This window comes from Heteronotia binoei, chromosome 15 (genome assembly GCF_032191835.1).
Source record: "Heteronotia binoei isolate CCM8104 ecotype False Entrance Well chromosome 15, APGP_CSIRO_Hbin_v1, whole genome shotgun sequence".
Taxonomy (NCBI): Eukaryota; Metazoa; Chordata; class Lepidosauria; order Squamata; family Gekkonidae; genus Heteronotia; species Heteronotia binoei.
This window is the reverse complement of record NC_083237.1, coordinates 23,950,179-23,975,902: the sequence shown is the minus strand read 5'-3', so window position 1 is coordinate 23,975,902 and position 25,724 is coordinate 23,950,179. Positions and strand designations below refer to the sequence as shown.

At 45.3% G+C, this 25,724-nt stretch overlaps 2 protein-coding genes across 2 annotated transcripts; both read left to right on the top strand.

Annotated features, from left to right (window-relative positions):
- The first annotated feature begins 5,084 nt into the window (after positions 1-5,084).
- On the top strand, positions 5,085-9,451 carry LOC132584504 (zinc finger protein 581-like). Its single transcript, XM_060256396.1, has 2 exons — positions 5,085-5,648; positions 8,274-9,451. The coding sequence occupies exon 2, from the start codon at positions 8,317-8,319 to the stop codon at positions 9,073-9,075; it is 759 nt and encodes a 252-aa protein (XP_060112379.1). The 5' UTR covers positions 5,085-5,648; positions 8,274-8,316; the 3' UTR covers positions 9,076-9,451.
- A 6,682-nt stretch (positions 9,452-16,133) lies between these two features.
- On the top strand, positions 16,134-18,640 carry LOC132584370 (zinc finger protein 3 homolog). The gene has a single exon (XM_060256240.1). The coding sequence runs from the start codon at positions 16,175-16,177 to the stop codon at positions 18,182-18,184; it is 2,010 nt and encodes a 669-aa protein (XP_060112223.1). The 5' UTR covers positions 16,134-16,174; the 3' UTR covers positions 18,185-18,640.
- Positions 18,641-25,724: the final 7,084 nt, after the last annotated feature.

Here is a 25,724-nt window from a genome sequence, read left to right as displayed (position 1 = left end):
TATACAGAGGCAGGCAATGGCAAACCATCTCTCTTCATCTCTTTGCCTTGAAAACCCTACAGGATTGCCATAAGATCAGCTCAGCCAGGCTTCTTGAAATCCCTCCACTTTATCAAGTGACAGCTGTAGTTATTCTAGAGGTTATTAAATTACAGCCAGCCCTGCTCCTCTGGAACTGAATGCACCCAGCTGCATTATACTGAGTCAAACTATTGGTCCTTCAAGGTCAGTATCATCTACTCTAACTGGTTCAGCTCTTCAGGTTATCTAATAGATATCTTTCACATCTCCTACTAGCGGATCCTTTTTACGAGTGATGCCCAGGGCCTTCTGTTTGCTATGCAGAGGCCCTGCCACTGAGCCACAGCTCTTTGATTCTTTACCAGACCAGATGCAGTATGCAACATTATCTTGCACAGTTTCCACAGATAGTGCAAGACAGTCCCCTTAGACTGGATTTGGGTTGTTGCGGTTTGAACGCTGTTTGCTATTTTATTGTGGATTTGATTTTTTTTTTGCTGTTTTATGGTTTTAGTGTATGTTTTAATTCATTTGTACATTTCTCTGAGTCTACGGTTAAGGAGCATAAAATATTTAAAATAAAATATATAATAAAAAGTGTAATAAAGCCAACAAAGGCCATGTTACAATGGATTGAACCCAACTAGTTTTTTCTGCTGATAAAAATGCAGGAAGAGGTCCTCTCAAAAAGGGCTTAGCTAAGGAACAGAGAACCTACATGGCTGTAATAAAATAGAAAACTGGGCAAAAGTGAGTGAAAAACCTGATAGGATTTAACCCAGGGGTGGCCAAACTGCAGCTTGGGAGCCACATGTGGCTCTTTCACACATACTGTGTGGCTCTCAAAGCCCCCACTGTCCCATCAGCTGGCTTGGAGAAGACATTTGTCTCTTTAAATCTCTTCTCTAAGCCAAGCCAGCCAGCCAGAACGAATTTAAAGTTAAAGAAGTTAACGCTGCTTTATTTCTACCTCTCTATTTCCCATCTATTTTCCTTCCTTCCTCTTTGACCTTCCTCATCCTTTTTTAAAATTAATTTAGATAATTTCTTATAAACTAATATGTCTGGGGGGAGAGGGAGGGGAGGTTGCTCCCCATCTAAAAACATAGCCAGAATCAGACTCTGAGCATAAATCGTCCTCTGAATCTCCCCCATGAATGCCATTCAGGCCTAAATGTTCCTTACTCAACAATCCTTTCTTTGGTTGAGACAAATGCAGAGGCCCCAGAAGAAGGGGATGGGAAACTGCACTGGTTGGGTGGACAGACAATACTGCCAAGTGTGCTATATGCTAATCTTCATGTAAAAAGGGAACTCACAGGTGGGCTTAAGTGATATAAAGAAATGTAATCAACAAGTAAGAGAAAACCTTTGCCATGACTGTGACATAGACAGCTATGGAAGAATGCAGGGGAGTATGGGGGGGGGGGGCAAGGATGCAGGAATGTGCCAAAACAGAACCTAGAATCTGCAGGAACAGACTTGATTTTAATGCCAAAACCCATAATTAAGACTAAAAATAGGATCCCAGTGCCTGGTCATTATCCCAGCAGGTGGAAGAAGCCCTGAGGCAAAGAAAGGCCTTACCCTGAATATATCACATGCCCTCCAACTAAAATCTGTTCTCTCTCTCTCTCTTGGTGTATAGATAAGATGTGTGCACACACATGAGCATGTGTAAGGGAATAATAGCTACACTGAGTTTTCCTTCCATAGCTTTCTGCGTACTGTGTGAAGAATGGCTGTGTGTATCTCTATGTGTTTGTGAGAGAGAGTTGGGTGTGGCAAGTGGAAGAATGGCAGGTGGAATTTATACAATTGTTTCTGAGAGGAAAGAATGAGCAAGAGCTGGTTCTCTCCCCTCCCCCCCATCTGCAAGCAGCAAAATGGTCTTGTGCAAAGTTCCCCACAGCTCAAAATGTAGGGGAATGTGTTTTTTAGGATGCAATACATTGTGATTTTAGCGCTTTCACAAGCCTCACAATCAGGCTGGGATAGTGGTAGCCTTGAGGGAGACAATGCTAGCCCAGTTTCATCAGATCTTAAAAGCTAAGCAGGGCTGCCCTGGCTAGTATTTGTTTGGAAGACCACCAAAGAAGTATGATGGTCATGCATGGAGAGAGGCAATGGCAAAGCACCTCTGAATGTCTCTTGTCTTGAAAACCCAAAGGGATCGCCATAAGTCTGCTGTGATTTGATGGCAACAACAACAAAAGCTCTTGGTATCTGGTACTCAAAAGGTCTCTAACTGTGGAGATTTCATTCCTAATATTTACTGACACCCTTTCATTCTTAACAGTTTTTGACACACTACAGTCTCTGGTTCAAATAACAATACACACACACACTGAATTCATCAGGAGAGTACCCTTAAAAGGGTCAATGGGCTCCCCCTTCCTGCTGCAGATCACCCCACCCACATGTAATTCCTCAAAGTCTCCTATTCTTAGAAGAAGCCTTTTGTGGAGATCACCAGGTTGCAGTGGGAGGGGGGAGGCAGGAACATTCCATGCTGCCATGGAAAAATAGTCTGGGTCCAAATAAATGCCTTCCCACAAATGTCTGACACAGGGGGTCATATCTTGGGATTCTCTGGGTAGAGAACATGGATCTAGAAGAGCAGCAAGGTAGAAGCCCACAGTCCTGCTATTTTGTGAGAGAAGCTGAATTTACAAGATCAAGGATGGATGAACTTAAAGTAAATCATGATCCACTAGTTAATTCCTGGCCAACTTCCAGTGGTCTGCCAAGCATTTTCTGATTACTGGACTAGGTGAACCTTGGTCAACTTTGGGAAGACAGTTCCTATGTTGTTAAGCACAACAGCAGATTCAGGATCACTACACAGACTAGCTGCACCTTGCTTGCTAAGAGCTCTCGTGCTTTACAAATGCAACCCACTCTTGCAACAGATAGCAAAGAGAATGGAACAAAGAAATTCTTATTGAAATGAACATCACTGCTGACAGTGGGACTCAAAATCTCTTCTGTAAGGAGATTTAAAAAAAAATAGTATCTTGTTCCAATGTCTAGATTTTCACCATTGTATCAAAGAGCCCAGGAGTCATTCCGACTTTCATACCTCCCATTAAATTCTAGTGCCAAATTATGAAAAGTCCTTAAGGCATCACCAGTTAGTACTGTTATGTTGCCAAATGGAAAGAACCACAAGCCTGTGGAGATCATGATAGAATCAGAGTTGGAAGAGATCTAGTCCAACCACATGCACAATGCAGGAAATTCACAAATGCCTCCCCACACACACACACATCCCCAGTGACCCCTGCTGCTTGCCCACAAGATGGCAAAAACTCAAGAATCCCTTGCTAAACTGGCCTGGAGACAAATTGCTGACTGACCCAAAAGTGTCAATCAGCATTTCCTTGGGTATGTGAGAAAGGGCCACAAGAACTAAGCATTGATGCAACCCTTCCCGCCTTCCTTCTCATGATCTGATGCTCTATAAAGGCCCCCCCCCACTGCACATTCTGACCTCCTTGCTGCCCCTATTCATTAGTACAAAAAGAGCTTCTGGAAAAGCTATCAGGAAACCTTACTTCTCTTTCCTTCTTCTATCCCCTCCCCAAGAACTCTTGTGCCATCACCAGTTGCATTATAAACAAGGAAAAAACACATGTGCCATTTTGCATCAGCCTAAAAGTGTAACTCTGGGGGAAAGTTTTGCCTGTTGATTTTTTATTTTCCCCAACCCTACTTCACCATGCTGAAGGTTCACCTACTGAAGTCTTCTTCATTGGTGGCTGGGGCTTCAGCTTTGCCTGCAAACACCAAAGGGTGTATGTGGTATATGTGAAACATGAAATAGAACATGCATATTCGTGGAAGGGAACTGGTTCTTCTGGATTCTCTGTTGGAAGGAAGGAAGAAGACAGGGTTGCCAACAAGCCTGGAGGAAAATGGCCTATCCCTTTAAGAAAGGCTTAACGGGTGAGAATAGCCAATTAAAGCTCCTCATGGCATAGAGGTAAATGCCATCACCTGATAAACGACAGCCTCTTGAACCACCGTTAAAGGGACAGAACAGATTTCTTCAGGCCTGTCGACATCCCTAAGAGCAGGGGGGTCTAACGTGTGGCCAGCGGGAGGGGAATCCAAGACCACGTAGGGGTCTGACAACTGTTGGTATCTTGTCTGGGTAAGAACAGAGGTGGGCGGGGTTAGCAACGTGCATTCTCTGCCGAATTTAACGTGTGAGTGTGTGTGTGTCCGCGTGCATATTGCAAGTACCGCTGAGGCCGACTGGGGAGGAGGGAGAAGTTAGCTCCAAAACCTCAGCCTAAGACGAGCTGTCCTGGGGTGCTTCAAGGAAGGCGCACAAACCCCAACCCCGGCATGCAAAACTCTCCTCCGTTGGTGCCAGCTGAAAGGGGCTTGACTTACCTGTGATGCCTCTCAGTTGAGGAGGCTCAAGGTGCTGCAGGTTCTGTCTTGGGAGATCGCTTCCTATCGTGTTTCAGGGCTGCAAACAGATTCCGAGGCTGCGGGCAAAGGAAGCCCTCCTCTGAGAGAGGAGGTGGAGCAAAGTGAGGGAGGGTCTAGTGGGCGACGGGCGGAGGCCCCCGGGATCCCGGATTCTTCGGTGCTCTGGAAGGTGTGTGGGAACCTCCCACGTTCCCATTCCCGGGGGGTGGAGTGGAGTGTTTATCTGGGAACCTCTCCATCATGAGCCGATGGGAGAAGCCGCTGCGTTTCCGTCAGGACTCTTTTCCCTGTGACACCCACTCCGCCTCCTTCTCCTCCACCTTCAGCCCCCCCCCCCCGCCAAAGCTAGGTAGAAATCCCCCCTTCACCCCCCCCCGCCGAAATCTTCCCTTCCCTCCCTCGATAGCCCCTTCTTGTTTCATCCTTTAGTTTTCTTCCTTCTTCCTTTAGGTGATTGGATATGATATTGTGGCTGAGGATCGGGCTGGAAGGAAGGGGGCGATAGGTACCCTGACCTGGATCCCCCACTATTGCTCTTTGGTTGCGGGGGGGCGAGGGCTGGGGAGGGGCTGCAGCAGGCATCTTTGGAAGATTATCCTGATTTGCATCCGCTCTGTCACAGGGACCCTTCCAAGGGTTGGGATGGTCGCTGCCAACTTCACCAAATCTCAGGACAGATAACCAGCACGGATCTTTTCACCCTCGTCAGGATGCGTTGGCGTTGCTTGCTGCCAGCTGTGCCCACTGGATGGAGGCCACCTCTCCTGCATCGTTTCTTCAAGATCGCCCCCCCTTGCTGAGCTTGGGAGACCTTACAGCTTCTTGGATTGGCACTTATCAGACTGGGACTGTCTTGTCTCCTGTAGCTCCAGTGCTAAAGGGGCATTCTTCATTCCTTTTCTTAATCCTGGAAACTTGGGACTGGAGATGTGCTCTGCCAGTCACGGTCCAACACGTGGCTTGGCTTGTTACTGCAAACTGCGTCACTTAGACCTCTGCAGACCACCAACGGATATTACCACCTTGGATTGATAGGATCTCTCAGCTGGGATGGTACTGTTTCTATTGCTCAGCGCTCCAAGATGGTAGCAAAGGGCACGTTCTGCTGCCCACCCACCATGGCATGCAACTTTGATGCAGAAAAGAGAACCATGATGTACATTTAGGGATATCATCCAAGCAGGGTAAGTTAAGTTTAGAAAAATACAGATAACAGATGTGTGGGTGGTGATAGTGGCTTATAAAATGATGCATGGGGTGGAGAAAGTGGATAGAGAGAAGATTGGTCTTCCTCTCATAATACTAGAACTTGGGAGCATCCAATGTAGTTGATGGGCAATAGATTCAGGACAGATGAAAGGAAATACAACATCACGCAACAGGTAGCTAAATTGTAGAATCAACTGCCACAGGATGTAGTGATGGCCATAAATGACATAGTGAAGACATAAATGACTTTAAAGGGCACAAGGCAGATTCATGGAGAATAGGTCTATCAACAGCTACTAGCCATGATGGATAAAGGGAACTTCCACATCCAGAGGTTGTAAATTTTTGAATTAGGAAGCAAAATGGACCTCTATGATCTGATTGGCCATGGTGGAGAACAGGATGCTGGAGTGGATGGACCACTAGTCTGGTGCAGCAAAGTGCATTTTTATACTCTTATGACCTGTTGGCATGTTGAAGGAAGGGTCAAGTAGGATTGTGAGTAGGACATACTGATGCCTTGGAAAAGTAGGGGTGTTCCAACTCTTATTACCAAGCCATTTCCACTGCACATCTCAGCACCCTCAAGTGCCTCTTACCTGGTTCACCCCAACTCTGACCATGCTAGCCTTTCTTATCAGCTCTAATAGCTAAATGGGTCAGAGGCAGTGTATGTATGGCTAGATATGGCAGATGAACAATAGAGGGACACTGCTGCCCTCATACGTTGCTTGTAAGCTTTTCAGAAGCATTTAGCTGACCATTGGTAGAAGTATAATGATGGATTATACAAAGACATGTGACTTGTACAAGACTACAAACTAAAGAAACAGGAGAGGTGTGAGCCCCAAACATCTCCTTTGACCCAATAAACACCCCAACATGCATGAATAGCACACATTACAATAACAAAAATTTTGCAGACAGGAATTCCTCAAAATTATGAATGCTAAAAAAATATGGAGTATTAATTCCTCAAGTTAATTGTATAGATATTCTTAGAATCTTATTAAGGCCTTCCTGGTTTTATTTTAGAAGCTCATGCACCCATGTAATGCCTTCTCCCCCTCTGGGGGTGAAATCTTACCATCTCAGCCTGTCTTGACGTCCTAGCCAAATTTTATTTCAATTTCTTTGCCTTCGGTCTGTCTTAACATCCAATTAAGTGCATTATTTCTGGGCCAAAACTTGGTTAGCACTTTTTGTACAAGACTAGGGCTATGATTGTATTCACAGGGAGAAAAACAGCCGAGTACTTTGAGTATATTTCTGGAAGTTTAGTGGAGTTTTACTTCTAGGGCTGTCATAAACTCTCTGCTTCCTGCTTTGAGTAATGTCTGTATAAGTTTCCTAGAGTTGTATGTAGTCAATCAAACTGCAAAGAGAAGATGGATGAGATGGAACAGATTATTCTGGCACCAGCTGGAATATTTTGTTGTGCTTTGGAGCTGAAGGTTTGTGAAATTTCCAAGAACAAGAAGGGTACAGTGTGATCATGTGTGTGTCTATCTGGAAAAAAGTCCTACTGTATCCCATGGACTTATTCCTAAACGGTGTGAGAAGGATTGAGTTAATTACTGGAGTTGGGATTTGCGGTGCTGCTAGGTAAGGGTATAGTTGTTTAATCTGTAGGGTTGTTTGGGGTCTGTTCTGTTGTAACCTGGACACAGCAAAGAAAATAGGCAAGATGTCTTTCCTTTTAGCAATTAGTGGTAACTTTTCTTATTTGACTGCAAGTTAGTTTTCCTTTTGAGTCACTAAAAAGCCTCAAATTTTAAGGGTTCAGTAATATGTGGATATATTTAAATGGAGTAATGATCAAATTGTTTAAAATAAAATGATTTATCAAATACAGGTCTTGAATTTGTTGACATCACTGGTAACTATGAGTGCATTTCTGAGCATAAGTCCATTGAAGTCACTGGGTTTAGATCAGGGACGTCAAACATGTGGCCTGGGGTCTGAATCAGGCCCCTGAGCAACTGGCTGTCATCTGCTTCCTTCTCCCTCTCTCTTGCTTCCTTCTGCATCTCTTGCTTTGCCAGACATGCTCAATCACACAGGAGCTACAGCGCAAAATCTCTAATTTCTCCATTGACTGGGGCGCCTTCCTTAGGGAGGAGCTTTGCTAGGCTATTTCAATTGCACAACAGAGCTACTGAGCCAAGCCTTTCTTCCTTCTATTGACTGAGGCTCCTCCCCTCCTAGTCCCCTGGGAAAGGGAGGAAAGAACCAGAACTTTGCCCAGTTCCCTGGATCACATGGGAGAGATACAAAGAAAGCACCTTTAAGACCCACGAGTGCTGATGTTTTAAGCATGTTTTATTTTAAGCTTTAAAAAAATCTTTGTGTTTGTGTCCTTTATAAAGTTTATCTCCACTACCTGGCATTACATTTTATGACACACATTGCCTGGCCCAACAAAGTCTCATTTATGTCAGATCTGACCCTTGTAACAAATGAGTTTGACACCCCTGGTTTAGATAGAAGGGTGTAGCTCTGCTTAGAATCACACACTGGGAAGCTCTGTAAGTACTGTTGATACAGCCACGTGCGTAACTCTTACTTGTGCAATCTGCACGCTTGCTTTCTCATTGCAGACTTGGCAGTTCACTTCAAGGGAGCACTTCTAAGGAGATACTTATGGAGCTGCAGAGACATTCCAAGTCTACAGAGGATCCTCTTAGACCAGATGAAACCATGGAACGCTCCTCTCTCCAAGACCCCACAAGTAGCTTGGGGCACATTAAGCTGGAGGATGAGGGAGGGGAAGTCCAAATTCCACCTCCTAAACTGTCTCGGCCACCAGTGCCTTCTCCTGCAGGTGCCCTTCTTCAGGGCTTGAATGGGTTGCCTGCCACAGGCAAACGAACCCACATTCCCATAGGGGCAACCGGCATGGAACAAGGAGAGACTTCTCGACTGGGGCGCTACTTGTTGATTGACAGCCAGGGGCTGCCGTACACGGTACTAGTGGAAGAGGGGGTGGGGTCCGCTGAGGCGACTGCAGGCACAGAGGGTGGAGGGAGCGGGGGCCCTTTGCGCAAGGTGTACTGCTGCCCAGTGTGCTCGCGAACATTTGAGTACCTGTCTTACCTCCAGCGCCACAGTATCACCCACTCGGAAAGCAAGCCACATGTGTGCCGAGCTTGTGGCAAGGCCTTCAAGCGCACGTCCCACTTGGAGCGCCACAAATACACCCACTCTGGCCGTAAGCCCCACCAATGTCCCATCTGCCAGCGCAGCTTCCGTGACTCTGGGGAGCTCTCGCACCACCAGCGGGTGCACACGGGTGAGCGGCCCTACCAGTGTGAAGCATGCCATATGCGCTTTGGGGAGCGCAACACTCTTCAGAGGCATATCCGCCGGAAGCACCGTCTACAGCTCCTCCCCACACCATAGAGACTGACCTTCTGGGATGTACCTTATGTCAGAGGCATGGAGACCCCACTGCCTGCCAGCCCTGAGGAATCTACTTCCTGGGACTTGCTAGCACCTGGGCATGCAATGGCAATCTTGGCCTTGAACGTATTTGCCCTTGTCTTATGGAACTGGTACTTCCCCATCTGCCAGTGAATGACTTGCAGTTCCCTGGAGGAATCTGAATGAAGAACCTCATCCACCAATGCCTGAAGCTCTCTGGCATGGAAGAGCCAGCTTTCTGAGACTTAACATGGACGTTGCCCATCTTCTCATGCTGCAAGGACTTGGCCTACCAGTTCTCTAGCGACTCTAGTTTGTCACACCTTCCTGAGCTCCTAATAAATTGGCAGGGAGAGCCATTCCTTCCTGTTTCATCCCAGTGACCATTGCCCTTGTAGGTCATATGCATCTACCCATGGATATGCTGGCCTAGCATTATCTGCCTGTGCAATAGACAGCATGGCCTACTAGCATCCAGCTCTAGCCAATCCTATGACTCTGTGGCAGAGAGAATCCAGCCCTCTAGGCCCAGGCCTTGCACTTAACAAACAGCCACCATATATGTCTGAAGGACATGTTGTCATATAGCCTGTATAAACTGGCAGTACACATCTATTAATAGCTTACCCCTTTGTTTACTTGACCTTGAAAAGGCAAATCTCTGCAAAGGGTTACCCTACGTCCCTTTCAGGTGTGCATTGGCTTGGAAACAGCATGGAGACCCTCACCTTGGCAAAAGAAACTTGGGCCCACTCATTTTCTAAAGATATGCTTCACAAATACGGAAAGTATCTGCTTCTGTTGGTCTGGGAAAAATGAACTGGAGGGGTGAAAGCCAGGGGAATATCTCTCCTTCCTCCACAGTCACCAACTACAATTTTTTCAAAATGTGTGAACTCCTTTGCAGAAGTCTCATTGGCAGATCTTGGTGTCCACCTGGAGTAGAATCTCACCCCAGCACATCTGTGTCTGCACTTACCTCCATGGCTGGGTTACACCCTATGGAGGCCCTTCGGCAGTCAAAATCTCGGGAGGCCCCTCGCAAATTATCTTAGAGTTGGAGCAGCTGCCCTGCTGCCTGCAGCACATGCTGCAGCCTGCAGACACCTTTTCAAAAGCCCCTTTGACAAAGCTGCAATGGAGAAGCAGAGGGAGGCAAACTTGGTGATGACGCCAACATCAGATGCACCAGGCAAGTCTGGCAAAGAGCAGCTCAGTTGCTGGCTGTATGTGCAGGCTGGGAGGGCTGCAAGCAGGGGGGAAACTGGGCGGGGGGGAGCTGGCCCAGGGCTCCTAAAGGTGTGGGAGCCCATAGGCCAGTGCCTACTTGACCTAATTGTTAATCCAGCCCTTACCTCCTACCCTCCCCAATCCCCAGTAACAACAAAATAAACAGGAGTCCCAGTGACATCTTAAAGACCAACAAAATGTATTCCAATATAATCTTAGGCTGGTCAGAGCTGATTTCATTGGATGCTTGGCACCTGATGACTCATGGTAGTTTATATGGGAATGCGTTTTGTTAGTCTTCAGGATTAAACAGAAGGAAGAGCCTGGTGGATTCCATTTACCTTTGAGATCATTTCAGAGAGCAGCTGTGTGGATCTACTGTAGAACAGCTAGATTCACGTCCAGTAGAACCTTAGACAAGGGGTCTCCCCAACTTGGTACCCATCAAGTGTTTTTAGAAAGTGGGCAGGCCAGGTGGGGCCGTTGCTTGGCAGGGCTTCTGACTTGCCACCAAATTATTTGACGGGCCATGTCAAAATAACATTTGAAAGTTCTTTTTTATTACCTCAGTGTTTGTTTTATTCTCTCTCACCCTTCTTTCCCTGGGTATTTTAAATTACCCTTCTTCTCCCTTGCTCTTAGTCTCTCTGTGTGTTTCATTACCTCCTGTGGCAGCCATTTTGTGGTTGCGCCCACTGTAGTAGAATTCTGAAGGTGCCCACATTCTCAAAAAGGTTTGGGGCCCTTGCCTTAGACATATCTGATGAAGAGAGCTTTGATTCTTGGACGCTGATACCACAAAATTCTTGTGGGTCTCTAAGGCGCTACTGGACTTGAATCTAACCAACTTACCTTTAAGATATTGTGGCTCTGTTCATTTTTTAAAGCACTTAGGTGGGGAGAAGTGGAACTGAAGTGTTGAAATATGGGGTATTCCTTTGCAGTTGGCCCTTTAGTCTCTTATTTCCTCCAGACATTTCCAGTTAAAAAGAAAAAGATTCAACATTTCCTCTAAAAGACAGAATTTGTCCAGCTCTGGATAAGACCTTTTCTTGCCAGCAGGCCTGGTTTCATTCTGCCCTTTGGTCAGATGCAGAGGGTTTTCCAGACTGTTGTGGACCAGGCAGATTTTAAAGCCTAGTTCTCTGGCAGAAAGACACTGTGCTTCATCTCTGACTTTTGGCTTGTGGGGCGTACGCAAGAAGACTGTAGTGATTTCCTACAATATACAACAGACTTGGGATCTCTGTTTCCTTGGCAAGGGGAATAAGTGTTAAGAGCCTGACCCACAGCATGTGTTCCAAAGTGCCGGAAAGACCGGCACCTCCAAAGTTTGCCAGGGAGACCCCCTGGGTTGTGTTTCTCCACTTCATATTTAGTGTGGATTCTTTGATCTCTGTGTGTGTCCTTTTTTAAATTAAATATAGTTCTCTGGGTTTTGGTTCATCTTTGTGTGTCTGGAACAAAGTGATTCTCTGTTACTTCCCATTATGTTAGATGCATCGATAGGAAGCGAACCCTCTGACGCTGGGACTAAGAAGAGTGCCTTTCGTATCCATGACTTTTAAAAATGCAAAAAGGTTTTTACCAAGATATTGGAGATCAATGGTTTGCTTTGACCATAGAGAAGAGGGCGAGAAAGGGAATAGGTTTGATTGTATGGGAAGGGGAGTGGGCTGAAGATACACTGGACATCATTTTATGCACCAAAATTTTTTAAAAATCCAAATATGTGTTGAATATGCCGGTTTAGTGCTTAAAATATGCAAATCAATAAAACATATGTATAGTGCTCATTTTGCATAAACATCCTCTGTCACTTGCTTTATTCTGAGCCAGACATGTATACTTTTTTTTAAAAAAAGTAGGATATGCATTGAAATGTTTCAGTGCTCTAAAAGTTTGTTCATGAACTTGAGAGTGAAGCCTTTATGGAAGCCGTGCAGGGTACCAACCTGAACATGGGAAATCCTTCCATGCTGCAGACTGTACATCACAAACATCTTCCTGCAACTGTGGGGTCTAGAATTTTGTTTTGTAGAAAATGGAAAACTGAAATACTTGACAATTTAAATTCTACTTCTAAAAAACAAACTGTACACCATCTAATATAAACAAAACAGGCATCACTGTGAAAGATGATATTGGATTTATATCCCACCCTCCACTCTGAATCTCAGAACGACTCACAATCTCCTTTATCTTCCTCCTCCCGCAACAAACACCCTGTGAAGTAGGTGGGGCTGAGAGAGCTCTCCCTGAAGTTGCCCTTTCAAAGACAGCTCTGCGAGAGCTATGGCTGACCCAAGGCCATTCCAGCAGCTGCAAGTGGAGGAGTGGGGAATCAAACCCGGTTCTCCCAGATAAGAGTCCATGCACTTAACCACTACACCAAACTGGCTTGGTGAGTACACTTGCTGTAGTTGTTCAGAAGATGCCATGCTTTCTGGATATGAAAGTGGTAGTGGTGGGAAGGGCCATCAAGTCAGAGCCAGTTTACAGATACCCCAAAAGATTTCAGCACTAACAGGTGGGAAGCAACCCTGGACTTTCTTGGTGGTCTCGCATCCAAATACTAAACAAGACTGACCCCTAGCTTCCAAAGTCTGATGAGGCCAGGCTAGCCAGGGACATCCAGGTCAGGGCATGATTTAAAATGCTACAGTAGAACATAACAGCTGCAGATATTTCTGTTTATTTAAAGCAAAATTTAAAAGTAACAAATAAAAGTATAAGTACAGCTAGAGGCTGTCTAGTCCAATATTGTCTGCTGTGACTTGCAACAGCTCTCCAGAGTCTCTGGTAGAGAAAACACTTTCCCAGCACCTACTACCAGTGACAGAACAGAAGAAGCCCAGATTCAACCTTGATTCTTGCACACACAGCACAGGCACTTCTGCTGATCTATGGCCATTTTCCAACACATAATTATATGGCTGCTGCAGCATTATTGACTGTTACTTTGTTTCTGGGGCCCAATTCAAAAGGACTGGGTTATCTAAAGGTCAGAGCAACCTGATTGTGTGATCTGAGGCCTTCCCTTGAGAGTGAAGCCCTTCTGGGAGTTCTGCTTGTATACATTGACAGAGATGAGACTGATGACATTTTCAGGTATGGGATTTTCTGCCCCAGGAGGGTGGGTAATCTGCCCTCAGTCTTCTGACACTTCATTAAAGCCATGAGTAACTTTGTGGCTTTTTAGATCCAGGTGGCTAGCTGTGTTGGTGCAAAACTGTAGAACAAATGTTGAATCCAGTGGCACCTTTAAGACCAACAAAAGTTTATCCCAGGAATAAGCTTTCACACACTTCTGATACATAGAAATGGAAGCTAACGTTTCATTGCAGGGCTTTTTTTGTAGCAGCAATTCATTTGCATATTAGGCCACACGCCCCTAATACAGCCAGTCCTCCTGGAAATTACAGTAGTCTCTGTACTAAGAGCCCTGTAAACTCTTGGAGGATTGGCTACATCAGGGTTGTGTGGCTTAATATTCAAAGGAGTTCCTGCCATAAAAAGTCCTGTGGGGGTGGGGAGGAACTTGTGAATTTCCTGCATAGTGCAGGGGGTTGGACTAGATGACCCTAGAGGTCCCTTCCAACTACAGAGAGAGGGAGCTTTTTTTAAACAGGAACTGGCTTGGCATCAGGGGGTGTGGCCTAATATGCAAATGAGTTCCTGTGGCCTTTTTTGTACAAAAAGAGCCCTGTTTCCTAGTGGTATTACACAACTGGATCCCTCCCCCTACCCTATGGACCAACAAGGTTACCTACAAGTTGCCCCTGAACTGGGAAACAGAGCGGAGGGGTGGGTCTAGTGGAATTTAGATCTTCGTTAATATTAAAATTCGAAGATAATTGAACTATAAAAGCCACATCTGTGGCAAAAGGTGCCTAATCCGATTTCCCATCAACAGTGCTTCTTTCTCTTTAAATAAATAATAAGAAAAAACCACCTCGCTATTAGCCAGACTTTTTGACGGCAGACAAAAAGGGGGGGGAGGCCACAATCTCCCCGTTTCCTTTAATTTCCTTTTGGGCTCCATTTAAAGGGGAGGTAAAGACTAAGGAAGAGGATGGGCAGGAAAGAGGAGGGGGAGGGGAGTTTTTCCCCTGCTTCTCTACGAAGGCAGCTGAAAGTTGGGAAGGGACTTTTGGGGGGGAAATCTTTCCGGAACCACACTGGATGAGACGGCGCAGGTGAGAGTCCGCCTGGAGAAAGGAAAAGGGAACCGCTCGGCCGGAGAAATCTCCGTGCAGTTCTTGGGAAGAGCAGAGGGTGGGAAACAAAGAGACCGAAGTAAATAAATCGGGGTGAAGGGGGGAGGGATGTGGGGTGGTGGTGGCGGGGAGAAGTGGGAAGAACTTACTCACCGTAGTAGGGACATGTCTTGTGGACATGCATCGGCCTTGCATACCGATCTCACAACCCGGCGGAGCTCCAGCCCCCGCGCCTTCGGCGTGCCCAATGTCGGGCTATTGTTCTCTCTCAGCTCCCAGGACTCCAAAGGGGACCAGTGGGTCTGCTGGATTGCAGCGACGCGGAGGAGGACTCGGGGACGGCCGCTCGAGGTCTCTGCGAAGCCTGTCGCCGGGATACTCTAGAAGGGGTTGGGGGCCCAGGACGCCTGGGTTCTCTGGGAGGGGGCTGGGTGGGTTTAAAAGGACGAGAGAGGAAAGCTTTGAATCAGGAGAGCGCCGGGGCTTTTCGGGGGAAGAGTAGGGGGGAGAGATCGAGGCGTCTAAGAGGGGTTTCCTGAGAAGGAAATGAGCCGTGTAGGGCAGGATGGAGATGGGGCACCCCTTGACAGGGTTGGGAGCAGGCCTTTAGCTACAGGAGGACCTGTGGGGGCCCTTCCCTCTGACTTCCTGATGGGTGCCCCCAGCCTTCCCTACTTCCCCCTGCCACCACTGCAGGGGTGAAAGCTGAAAGGCTGGGTTCTGCTCCCTCCCTCCCCGCATGATTTAAATTGCAGGGGAGAGGTACCCAGAAAGAAGCAGCTGCTACCCCTCCTAAAGGCCCCCAGTGGGGGTGGGGGTGGGAGGGAAAGTCAGGCGTCCTGAGTTATGCAGGTGGTGGCCAAGGGAGGGGAGCCACTAAGTGCCCCCTGACTTTTTTAAATCCCCCCCCCCCAATTTTTTAAAATCCTGGCTACAGGCCTGGTTGGGAGACTTTCTCCTCCGCAAAAGGAGTGGAGTCTAGTAAGTTTGAGGAGGGTTGAGGTCAGACAATTGAATTGCATTGTGGGGGTGGCAGGCTCCAGGCCTATCCCTTCGTTTTTTTTCTTGCAGCGCCTGGCCAGATACCTTTGGGCACTCACAAGGAAGACATGAAGACAGTGGCCTTTTGCTTGTTGTCGTTTGCACCAGTGTCTTGCATTTAAAGGCAGACTGCTCCTGTACATGGAGGTTCCACTGTATAAGGAACAAGCAGAGCCTAACGAAGGGGAGTCGCTTTGGCGCTGGAGTACCCATGTCTTTTTGGGAACAAAGTGAAACGGTGGGGGTTGTAATGAGCATAGACCCAGAATTCCCCAGGGACCTTGAGTAGGCTGAAGAACAAAAGGATTTCTAAAAGAGAAATTGGAGATTGAGAGACTGCAGAACTGGGGTCTAGCACTCCCAAGACATCCAGGAAGACTTGAGTTAAGACAGAGAAGCTGGAAATTGAATTTTCCTGGAAGAAGGTATGTGCATGGGGCCCCCAGTATATGGCATTAATTTTATATGTCACTTTTACTTTTCCTCCCCTCCCTTCCCATGTTCCCTTTTCTCATTTTCTGTTTCTGTTTTCTTTTTCCTAAGGGCAGATACTGAGAAGCTGGTGCTGTGATGCTTTGGACTAACTGATGGAAACAGAGCTGATTAAAGTAAAGGAAGAAACTGGATCAGTAACTCTCCCAACCTGTTGTCTGTGTCAGGAGGAGCTACCAGACTTTTCTGGATCCCCAGGGCAGACTCCACAGTGCCAGGCCTGCAAAAGCATTGTTTTGGAGCCTGGGAACTGGTTGCCTGACAACCTAGAGACCCAGGCCCTCCCTGCTGACAGACCTTATGGTTGTTCTTTTTGCCCCAAGCGCTTCAAAAGGGCCTCAGACCGGCGTGACCATGAGCGGGTGCATACGGGAGAAAGGCCTTACGGCTGTGGTATCTGTGGTAAGCGCTTTACTCAGAGTTCGGTGCTTTCTGGCCACATGCGTATTCATACTGGTGAGCGACCTTTCCATTGCACAGTCTGCTTAAAGTCTTTCAACAATGGCTCCAATTTTCGCAAACACCAACGTATCCATGGACAACCATATGAATATGGTCCCAAGGGGAAGGATGGGAAGAACTGTACCATCCTTCGGGGGAAGAAGCAGCATCAGGCCACAGGCAGTAACCAGTGGCAAAGCAAGATACTGAGTCAAAATGGCCACCAAAGCATCAAGGAACTGAGAGAAGGCGGGAACAGGGCCCACAATCTTGTTGGGAGACAAAATGGCCCTTATGTTAATGGGCTTCTAGGCCAAGATGGTGGTAACAACAGTCTAAGGCAACTTGGTAATAATGTAGGTCATTTTAAGAGGATGAAAGTAAGGCAAGGTGCCACTTACTGTGGCCCTAACCTTGAAATGAGACATGGAAGTGTCCGACTTAAGGTAGGTGATAGCAAAGGATATATTGGTGAACAGGGGGGAAATGGAAACTGCAGCCTTGAACAAGGGGAAGCTCAAAATGGCCACAGGTTCAGACTTCTGAAGTATGGTAGTGGGGGAAATCACACTAAAGGCCTGAAGTCAAGGAAAGCAGAGGAAAGTGACACTCAGGGAGACCAGAAACATGTTGCCAGCTATAGTGGTAGGTTACAGTTAGATGTTGTCAGCTATGGAAAAGGCCTCTTATCAGTGGGTGGCAATATTCATAGCCAAAATGGTAGTGTCAGGGGCTACAACTTAGACAGGAGGCCTAACGGAGGCTACCTCAAAGGGCTGAAGCACACCAGAGGAAAGGACACCATTGCAGACATGAAACAGAATGGCACTGGGGGAAGTCCAAACAGTGGGCTGAGGCAAATCCACTATGACCACTCCACAAAGCTGAGACAAAATGTCAGCCATGAAGGGCATGTCCATGGCATGAGTGAAAATTGCACCAGCCATTTTGGAGATCTGAGCCATGATGCTAGCACCGGCAAGGAGAAACAGGTGAACTTTCAAACATGTACTCCTGGAAACATGAATTCTCTAGTGCCTAAAATGTCTGTGGGAACTTGTCCTGAAAGGGGGGATATCATGGTCTGGGAAAAGTCTGATATGGAGACCATGAAGGAAAGAGAGGAACTTGAAGAATGTTGTCCCTTTGACAGGCGCCCCGGTTCATCCTCTTGGGCACCAGGCATCTCCAATGCGTGCTCTTCGCCTTATGACCTCTCAGTGTCCCCCCACCACTCACTGCAAGACCAATTCAGCAGCACCATTCAGCCCTGGGAAGGAGAGAGTCCTACCTGCTTTCCTTTCCAAGATTCTGAGCCTTATGCTCAGCATTCCCAATCAGACTTTGATTCCAAGCCATTCCTGTGCTTTGCATGTCCCAAGCAGTTCCGGCGTGCTACTGATTTGAAGGAGCATCTGCGAGTACATACAGGTGAAAGGCCCTTTGGCTGCTCCGTCTGTGGTAAGCGGTTCACGCAGAGCTCAGCCCTGGCAACTCACCGCAGGCTTCATACTGGGGAAAAGCCCTTTGAATGCACCGTGTGCTGTCGGCGCTTCAATAACTCTTCCAACTTTGCCAAACATCGCCGGCTTCATTTGCAGGAGAGCACAGGAAGTGGCAATAAGGGTGTGGAGAAAATATCACGGAGTGTCAAGCCACAGTGACTGCTTCAGAGGGTTTTATCGATGGTATGTCGTGGAAAGTGCTGTCAAGTCAAAGCTGAGGGAGGGCAACCCCGCAGAGATTTCAAGTCAAAGTGGGTTGCTACTGCGTCACACTCCTGGTCTTCCTTGGTGGTCTCCCATCCAATTACTAACCAGGGCTGACCCTGCTTAGCTACAGAGATCTCATGAAATGCCTGGGCTATCCAGATGGCATATGGTAGCTGAAATCAGAGCTGTGATAATTCCTACACTGTAATACTGAATTCAGCATTCATTCAGAACCTCATTTTCTCGTTTCAAAGTTCCTAGTCCTTCAGGCTATGAAGAGGCCAAAATAAGTGGACAAAGTGGGGCTGAAAAGAAGCTGAGCAAAATTTGTAGTGAATCAGTGCCTTGTGTAGTTGTGTGTCCCCTCCCGAGGATAGCAGAAGAAAAAAATAAACAAGGATCTGCTAATTTGCATAGTTTGTGTAACTTTATACAGTTGAGGGTTTTTTTTCTCTAGGAAAGGCCTGGTAGTAGCCACCACCCACAGGTTTTTAAGCATGCTCATCACGAAGCGGGCAAATTTAAAATGATTTTTGGCTCTAAAAATGTATTTGCCAAAATTATTAGTTAAAGGGGGGGGGGTGGCGGGACTTAAATACCTGTTCATGTTTTGCCTGCAATGGAGCAACATGTGGAAAGGGAATTAGAGGGGCAAAAGTCTCCTCAAAGTCTTTTAACTATTGTCAGCAAATACCCAAAGCCAGAAATAAATTTTCTGAAAAGTTGTCATGTTCAAAAAACAAATAGTGGTAATTCTGATTTGTAAATCTACAGTTATTTTTTTAAAAATGTGTTTTATACCATGGTGAATATTCAGGTAATTGTGATGGGTGGGGAGGGACAGGAGAGCAGCAAAATTGCATTATTTCCACTCCCTCAATAAAGCCTGGGAGAAAATCTGAGACTACCTACTCCAGTCTCCATGAAACTTCTGCTGAAGATTCAGTTTAAATTTACTTCCATCTAATTTACTTAGATCCCACTTACTGTCTTGTTATGTGTCTTTGCAGAAGTGATTTGTTTTCCGTCTTAAAGGAAACCTTATACACTTCTGGACAGCCCTTTTTTATTTTAAAAAAATTGTTCTCAGATCTTGCCTCATTGCACATTTTGCAATATAAGCCCTTTAACACCCTTGTGGTCTTCTCCTAGGATGATCCAGGCAGGCAGCTGTGTTGGTCTGAAGTAACAGAACAAAGTTGGGAGTCCAGTAGCACCTTTAAGACCAACGAAGTTATATTCAGAATGTAAGCTTTTGTATGCACACTTTGTCAGACAATGAAATTGGGTTCAATTAGCTGTGTTACATAATTTCATTATTATACTATTGGATTCTAACTTTGTACTATTTTGCATGCTTAACCACTCACTACCCACAAGCTATATGTAGCAATGCTAATTGTACCCCATTTTCACTATCTGATGAAGTGTGCATGCACATGAAAGCTTAAATTCTCAATTAAACTTTGTTGATCTTAAAGGTGCTACTGAACTCCAACTTTGTTCTCCTAGGATGGATTTTCACGGCGGCTTTCCATATGCATCACAAATTGGTTGGCTTGGCTGTATCATACAACTTCACAATTCAGAACACATGCAGCCTTCTAAACAAGTGTTTTCAATCCACTTAAAAAAAATCAGTGTGCATTGAGTTATCATCTGAACTTGCATTTCTTTCATGGTACAAAAACCAACACACATTAATCCTAGAAAACATGGAAACTTGTCCAGAGTGGAGCAGTACAGGAACCTCTGTGACATGAGGGATAAAAACATGGAATGAGCAAGAGGCACTCTGCTATTATCTTTTCATATAAAACTTTCCAGATAGATAGCATTCATGCTCTCCAAGTCCTGCCCACTGATAAGGGCTTTGAGCAAATAACTGAGACCCCCGTACAAGATTCTGCTGAACGATGGGGCTGCGCTGTTATTCCCTGCCTTTTTTTCTATCCTGCTGTGCGGGGTGGGGAGGTTGAACTGAAACAAACAGGGGAGGGGAGAGATGGTTTCTCATGCAAGTTCTACTTAGGATTTCTTGCAAGTGTTTTGTCTTATATTGCAATTTATTTTAAATTAGAGCCAATGTATGGATGCTTTTGGATTGTGGTTTCTTCTTTGCGATAAAACAAGACCTGAAAATATTATGTTTGGCTAGGTAACATTACTGCCTTCCACAAATTTAAAATCTTGTAGTATTCTAATGAGTTGTATGAGCTTCTCCTCTGCCAGCTCTTGTCCCTCTCCCAGAATGAGACTGGTGTGGAAAGGAAGCCAAGTAACCAAAAGGCTGAGAAAAGCAGACAGTGAATCATTAAGGGAAGTGTATAAATTTAATACCGCTAGAAATACCATAAATATATTAAATGAAATATATTAACATATTAAATGAAATATAATACATTAACCACATATAGTGAGAGTTGTACTGTTGATTGAATTTCAGGGATTTTAGTGTAGACTTGAAGATGCTGGTTTATAGGAAGGCACTAATTCTATAGTGGTACACTGAACAGTTTTACCTGATCAGCAGGATACATACTTCTGTATGGTGGTTTTATATGACTCTATACACAGTTCTCAGGAATTCCCCCACACACACACTGATTAAGGTAATTTCTTGCCAAAATGCACTGGACAATGATTTAATGTGCTGCTATCTTACCTGACTAGGAAGGTTAATGTATTTTATTTCAAATATTATAGTTCATATTTTATGGTATTTCTAGTGGCATTTATGAAATTTATACCCTCCTTCACTGGTTTGTTGTTTTACTCAACCTTTTGGTTACTGGAATCATTTAGCTGGGTTCTTCCCCCCCCCCCCCCCCCTTTTTGCTTTATCACTCGAGGGCAGAAATTAGTCAGAAATTAGCTCTTGGGACTTCTCGTTACCTCAGAATGTTCCATTTCTGGGATTGACTTCCAGTATTTTAATGTGACAGTGAGATTCTACTCTGCTTCTCCTTTAGCTTGTCCACATTTTCCCTTGTACCATCATGTTAGCACTGGGTCCATACTGGTCAGAAACCTTTCAGGACAGAGGTGCCTTCAGGGATCTTCACCCCTTTTATTCTAACTTGCTAAGAATTTGTTAGGACAATAAAAACCTCCTTCTCAGTAGAAAGGGAACATTTTTGAAGAAGGTAGTTGCCAAACCCCTCTGGATTTCCAGGACTAGGTTCTAGAAGCAGAAAGATCAGTGGGTCTCAAAATGTTTGCCCTAATTTGTAACTCCCATACTGCAGGGAAGTTTCCTTTGATTTCCTTTTGTTTTCTTGCTTCAGTTCTTTAGGCAATGCAAATCCTCCCCAGTGTAAGATACATACACAGTCCCAATGCCATTGCTTTCTCTGTCCAGTGTGTATATACATAAGGGCTGGCAAGTCATAGCCAGCAAGGAGCTTTCAAAGCAAGTGAGAACCAGAGGTGGTTTGTCATTACCTTCCTCTACAGTCTTCCTTGGAAGAACCGTGTTTAGCTTCTGACAAAATTGGGTTATACCATGCCACCTTCCGTCCCCTTAAGATTCATAGTGAGGACCTTAAAAGAGCCACTCTTGTGATCTCAAGTGCCCCTCTACATCATCAGTTAAAGTCATAAGAATGTGAGAGCCCTGCTGGATCCATATAGTCCAACATTCTGTCTTGCGCAGTGCCTCTGGACGGCCAGCAACACAGCATAGACAGATGCCAAGGCCTTCCCCTGATGTTGCCTCCTTGCTCTGTAATTCAGAGGATTAGTACCTCTGAATGTGGAAGTTCTCCTCAGTCACAATGGCTACTAGCCATTGAAAGAGTTATCCTCCATGAATTCATCTAATCCCCTTTTAAAGCTGTTAATTCTTATAGCCATATAGTTAATTCTTATATTCCCTTTTAAAGCTGTTAATTCTATATCTTCTGGCAGTGAATTCCACATTAAAATGCAAAAAGAAAATATTTCTTTTTTCCTGCCCTTCTGCCCATCAGTTTCATTGGATGCCTTTGGGTTCTAATATTTTGGGAGAGGAAGAAAATTTTCCCTTTGTCAACTCTGCATAATTTTTAAACCTCTATCATGTCCCCCTCCCCCTTAGTTATCTCTTTTCTAAACTGAAGAGTCCCAGACTTTCAGACTTTCCGCATACGGAAGGTGCTCCTAATCACCTTGGTCTCTACACTTTTTCCAGCTCTGCAGTGTCTCAGGTAGTCCCCACCATGGTGCCTGAGCATGTCATGGCACTTTTAAAAATGGGCATGGCTAGGTGGAGCTTCTGTCCAGCAGCATTTCTGATTGGACATACAGATTTAAAAGCTTCCTGGTAAGCAAAGCTTTTGCCTGAAGTGTTAAAGAGTTACAGCTATATATAAACTAGCTTTGTGGTTGGCCCCACCTCTTGTGGCAACCATTTTGTGACTATGCTCACTGCCTTGTATCAGAACTCCAAAGGTACCCGCAGGCTCAAAAGATAGGGTACCCATGAATTATACAAACCCGGTCACCGTACAATGAACGGAATGTCATTTGTTTCCCATTACTTTTTTTTAATGTTTGTTTAGTCTGTACATTGTGAATCAGACACTTTTAGCAATTGCTTGGTTTAAAACACGAACACGCTCCAGTCCCCCACCCCGAATGAGAAACACACACACTGTACAGTTCCCAAGGGGTGCAACGAGGGCTTATCACAGTCCAGGCCCATCAGCTGCGTGGACAACAAAAGGGGTTCTATACATATTTTAGTACACTTTGTTAACACAGAGGAATCTTGGCACCAAAGGAACTGCACTCTGTGGCCAAAGGAAGAAAGGGGTAGTTAGAAAAGAAGAATTTATATATAAATGTATGTATTTATATATCTGTATTAATATAAAAAGTCATCTGCTAACACGATAACGAAGGGTTGGGTTCAATCAATGGCATGACTCTTCATTTAGAGGCTGCAACAGCTACCGGTCTGGGCAGTTTTGATTTCTGTCTCAGGAATCTCCGTCTCCCAGTTTTGGCCATCACAAGATGATTATCTTGCCATGAAGTCTTAACCACAGAATCCCAAGATCTCCAAAAAAAGAAAAAAGGGAGGGCAGAAGTTGTTCTTGGACGACAGCTGCATGTCTTGTGGTGTCCTTTAAGATGGAGCATCTTCCCCAGCCCGCTTCACAATTCCAATACAAAGGCAGAGAAAGCATTGCAGGGACCCTGTAGGATGTGGCATCCTAGCAGCACACAATTCAGAGCGCAGAATCCAACTAAGCAATGTAATAGGCAGGGCAGTGCAATGGGAACTCTTAATTGTGCTCCACACCAAGCAAGTCTTCAAGAAAACTCTTGCTTCCTAACCAGAATTAAAACCTGGACCTCCCATTTCTCTGACCCACTAAGTTCTTACAAGCCTCTGCCACGGAGCTCAACTTAAAGCAGGCTGCCTCCCAGGCCCTCTGCTCTAAAATCCACCAGAGCCACCTTTCCAGAGATACTTATTGTCCTCCTCAGCTTCTCCTCCAGAATCAGGACAGTGATGGGTTTCAGGGGCTAAATTCACATTGTACCCACAAGCAAAGCTCAACCACTACAGAGAACAGAAACATATGCTTAGGGGGGAAATGAAATGGCTCCTAGAAAGAAGGATAACTGCAAATCTTCCTTGTTAAAGAGCTCAGATGCAACATTAACAGGGGCTGGGTGAGCCTTTGCTAGCAAGTACTGCATGCCTACATTCTGCCATCAAAGATCTGGCTAGAAAAGAACTGACATTCTTTCTGCTCTGCCACCAGGAAAAAATATGCAGTGAATGAACATCACTTTCTAATCATTCTAATAATGAGTACTAAAAGGGTGTTAAGGATAACTAACCCATGTTAAGTGAATCAGGGAAACTTAAAAAAAAACACACACACCTAGAAAAAACTACATTTTCTCATATGTAGGAAAGCACGTCACCATTGTGAACGTGATAAGCAATACCTGACTGAACATGATAAAATCAATTTTCTAGTTGAAACAGGAATTTCACAATCAATTGTGAAACCTGTCTCATACATTCAAGACCTGTAAATTATTCTGAGAGAATTTCCTTTGGAAGTCCACATGCTTCGGCCAAAGATAAAACAGTCTGGTGATTCTGATCAGTATTTTCCCTTCAAAAAAAAGCACAGTCTTTCTTTCCCCCTCCCACACCCATCTTCTCATGGGTTTCCCTGTCCAATTGGGAAGCTATAATTCAATAATCAACAGATACATCTCCTACTAGATACATTGTTGCAAACTCATTTTATCAAGTTTAAAAGGCAAGTAAGCATAAAGATTAACCTTCCGGGTTTGAAAAATTTGGAGATCACATTTCCTTTCCATAGGATTTCCAATGATGCAATGCTCAATTAAAATGATGAAGGAGCTACTTCTGATAAGCAGATATGGAATAAAGAGAGTGCAGAGTATTCATAAAGGGTTTATTTAAAAACTAATGTTCAACTCTACTGGCAAATCAGGAAGCCAGGAAAGAAACTATGGAAAAAATGGTTTCCATATAAGGCAGACAGAAGTAGAAGCAGAGAGAGTCCACTGAATTTCAGCTACATGCTCAGGTTTTTAAACTTCGGGATAAAGATTAAAAACAAAAGGAAGTTCCAGTCCCCATCACTGCTGGAGGCATTAGCCTGATGAGACCGATCAGCTGAGCCAACTTTTTTGTTGTTGTTGTGAGGTATCTTTTCCCCTGCAAAAACACATCCCTCTTCTGTCTCTCACTTTCTTCATCATGCATCTAGCTTGTTTAAATGGCACACTGGATCACCAAATGCTGCCCCAAACTCACTACCCAGATCACAAAGGCAGAGAATGGAATGTTCAACATAGTGTCCAAAGGAAGGAGAGAGGCGCTTTTAGAACTCTTTGGTTGTTTATAATACATCAGTCATGCGCTCCTGCTCAGAGCTACACAATGATGTGCCCCACAATTTGCTGAGGGAAGGGGTAAATAAAAGTGTGTGTGGGGAGGGAGAATCAGGGAAACACACGGGGAAGTCAGACCATTAACAAGCATCTCTTTTGTCCGTATCACATCAGTGTTTCCACTTTGGGGATGGAGTCCCATGTCAGGACTGAGGATGAGGGTGTTATCATGTGGCATGCTGGCTCCAAAGCGGAAAAAAAATTCATTTTGGGAGGGGGGGGGAGTTGCCAAGAAATAGAAGAACCCATGGCTCAGACCTAGGATGAGAATGCATGTGAACAAATAGCTCTACAGAGAAGCAGAAGTAACATATCACCCTGCCCTGGGATGTGAGCGGTCACCGTTCTGGTTTGCCTTCCTAGTTCAAACAACTGGGGGGGGGGGGGGGCAACAAACATGTACCCGTGCATGAGTGACCACTGGCCACAGCCCTCATTGCAGATCCACTGTATTTGCAGCTTGAGAAAAGGCATTCGGCATTGATGTTGGGAGTGAGGATTCATCTTCACTAGGCGAAAGGGCACATGGGTTATGCAAGAATCCTAGCACTGTGGGGCA

Bases quoted from the DNA above. Each gene is read 5' to 3' on its own strand.
- LOC132584504 (XM_060256396.1), top strand. From the start codon at position 8,317: ATGGAGCTGCAGAGACATTCCAAGTCTACAGAGGATCCTCTTAGACCA.
- LOC132584370 (XM_060256240.1), top strand. From the start codon at position 16,175: ATGGAAACAGAGCTGATTAAAGTAAAGGAAGAAACTGGATCAGTAACT.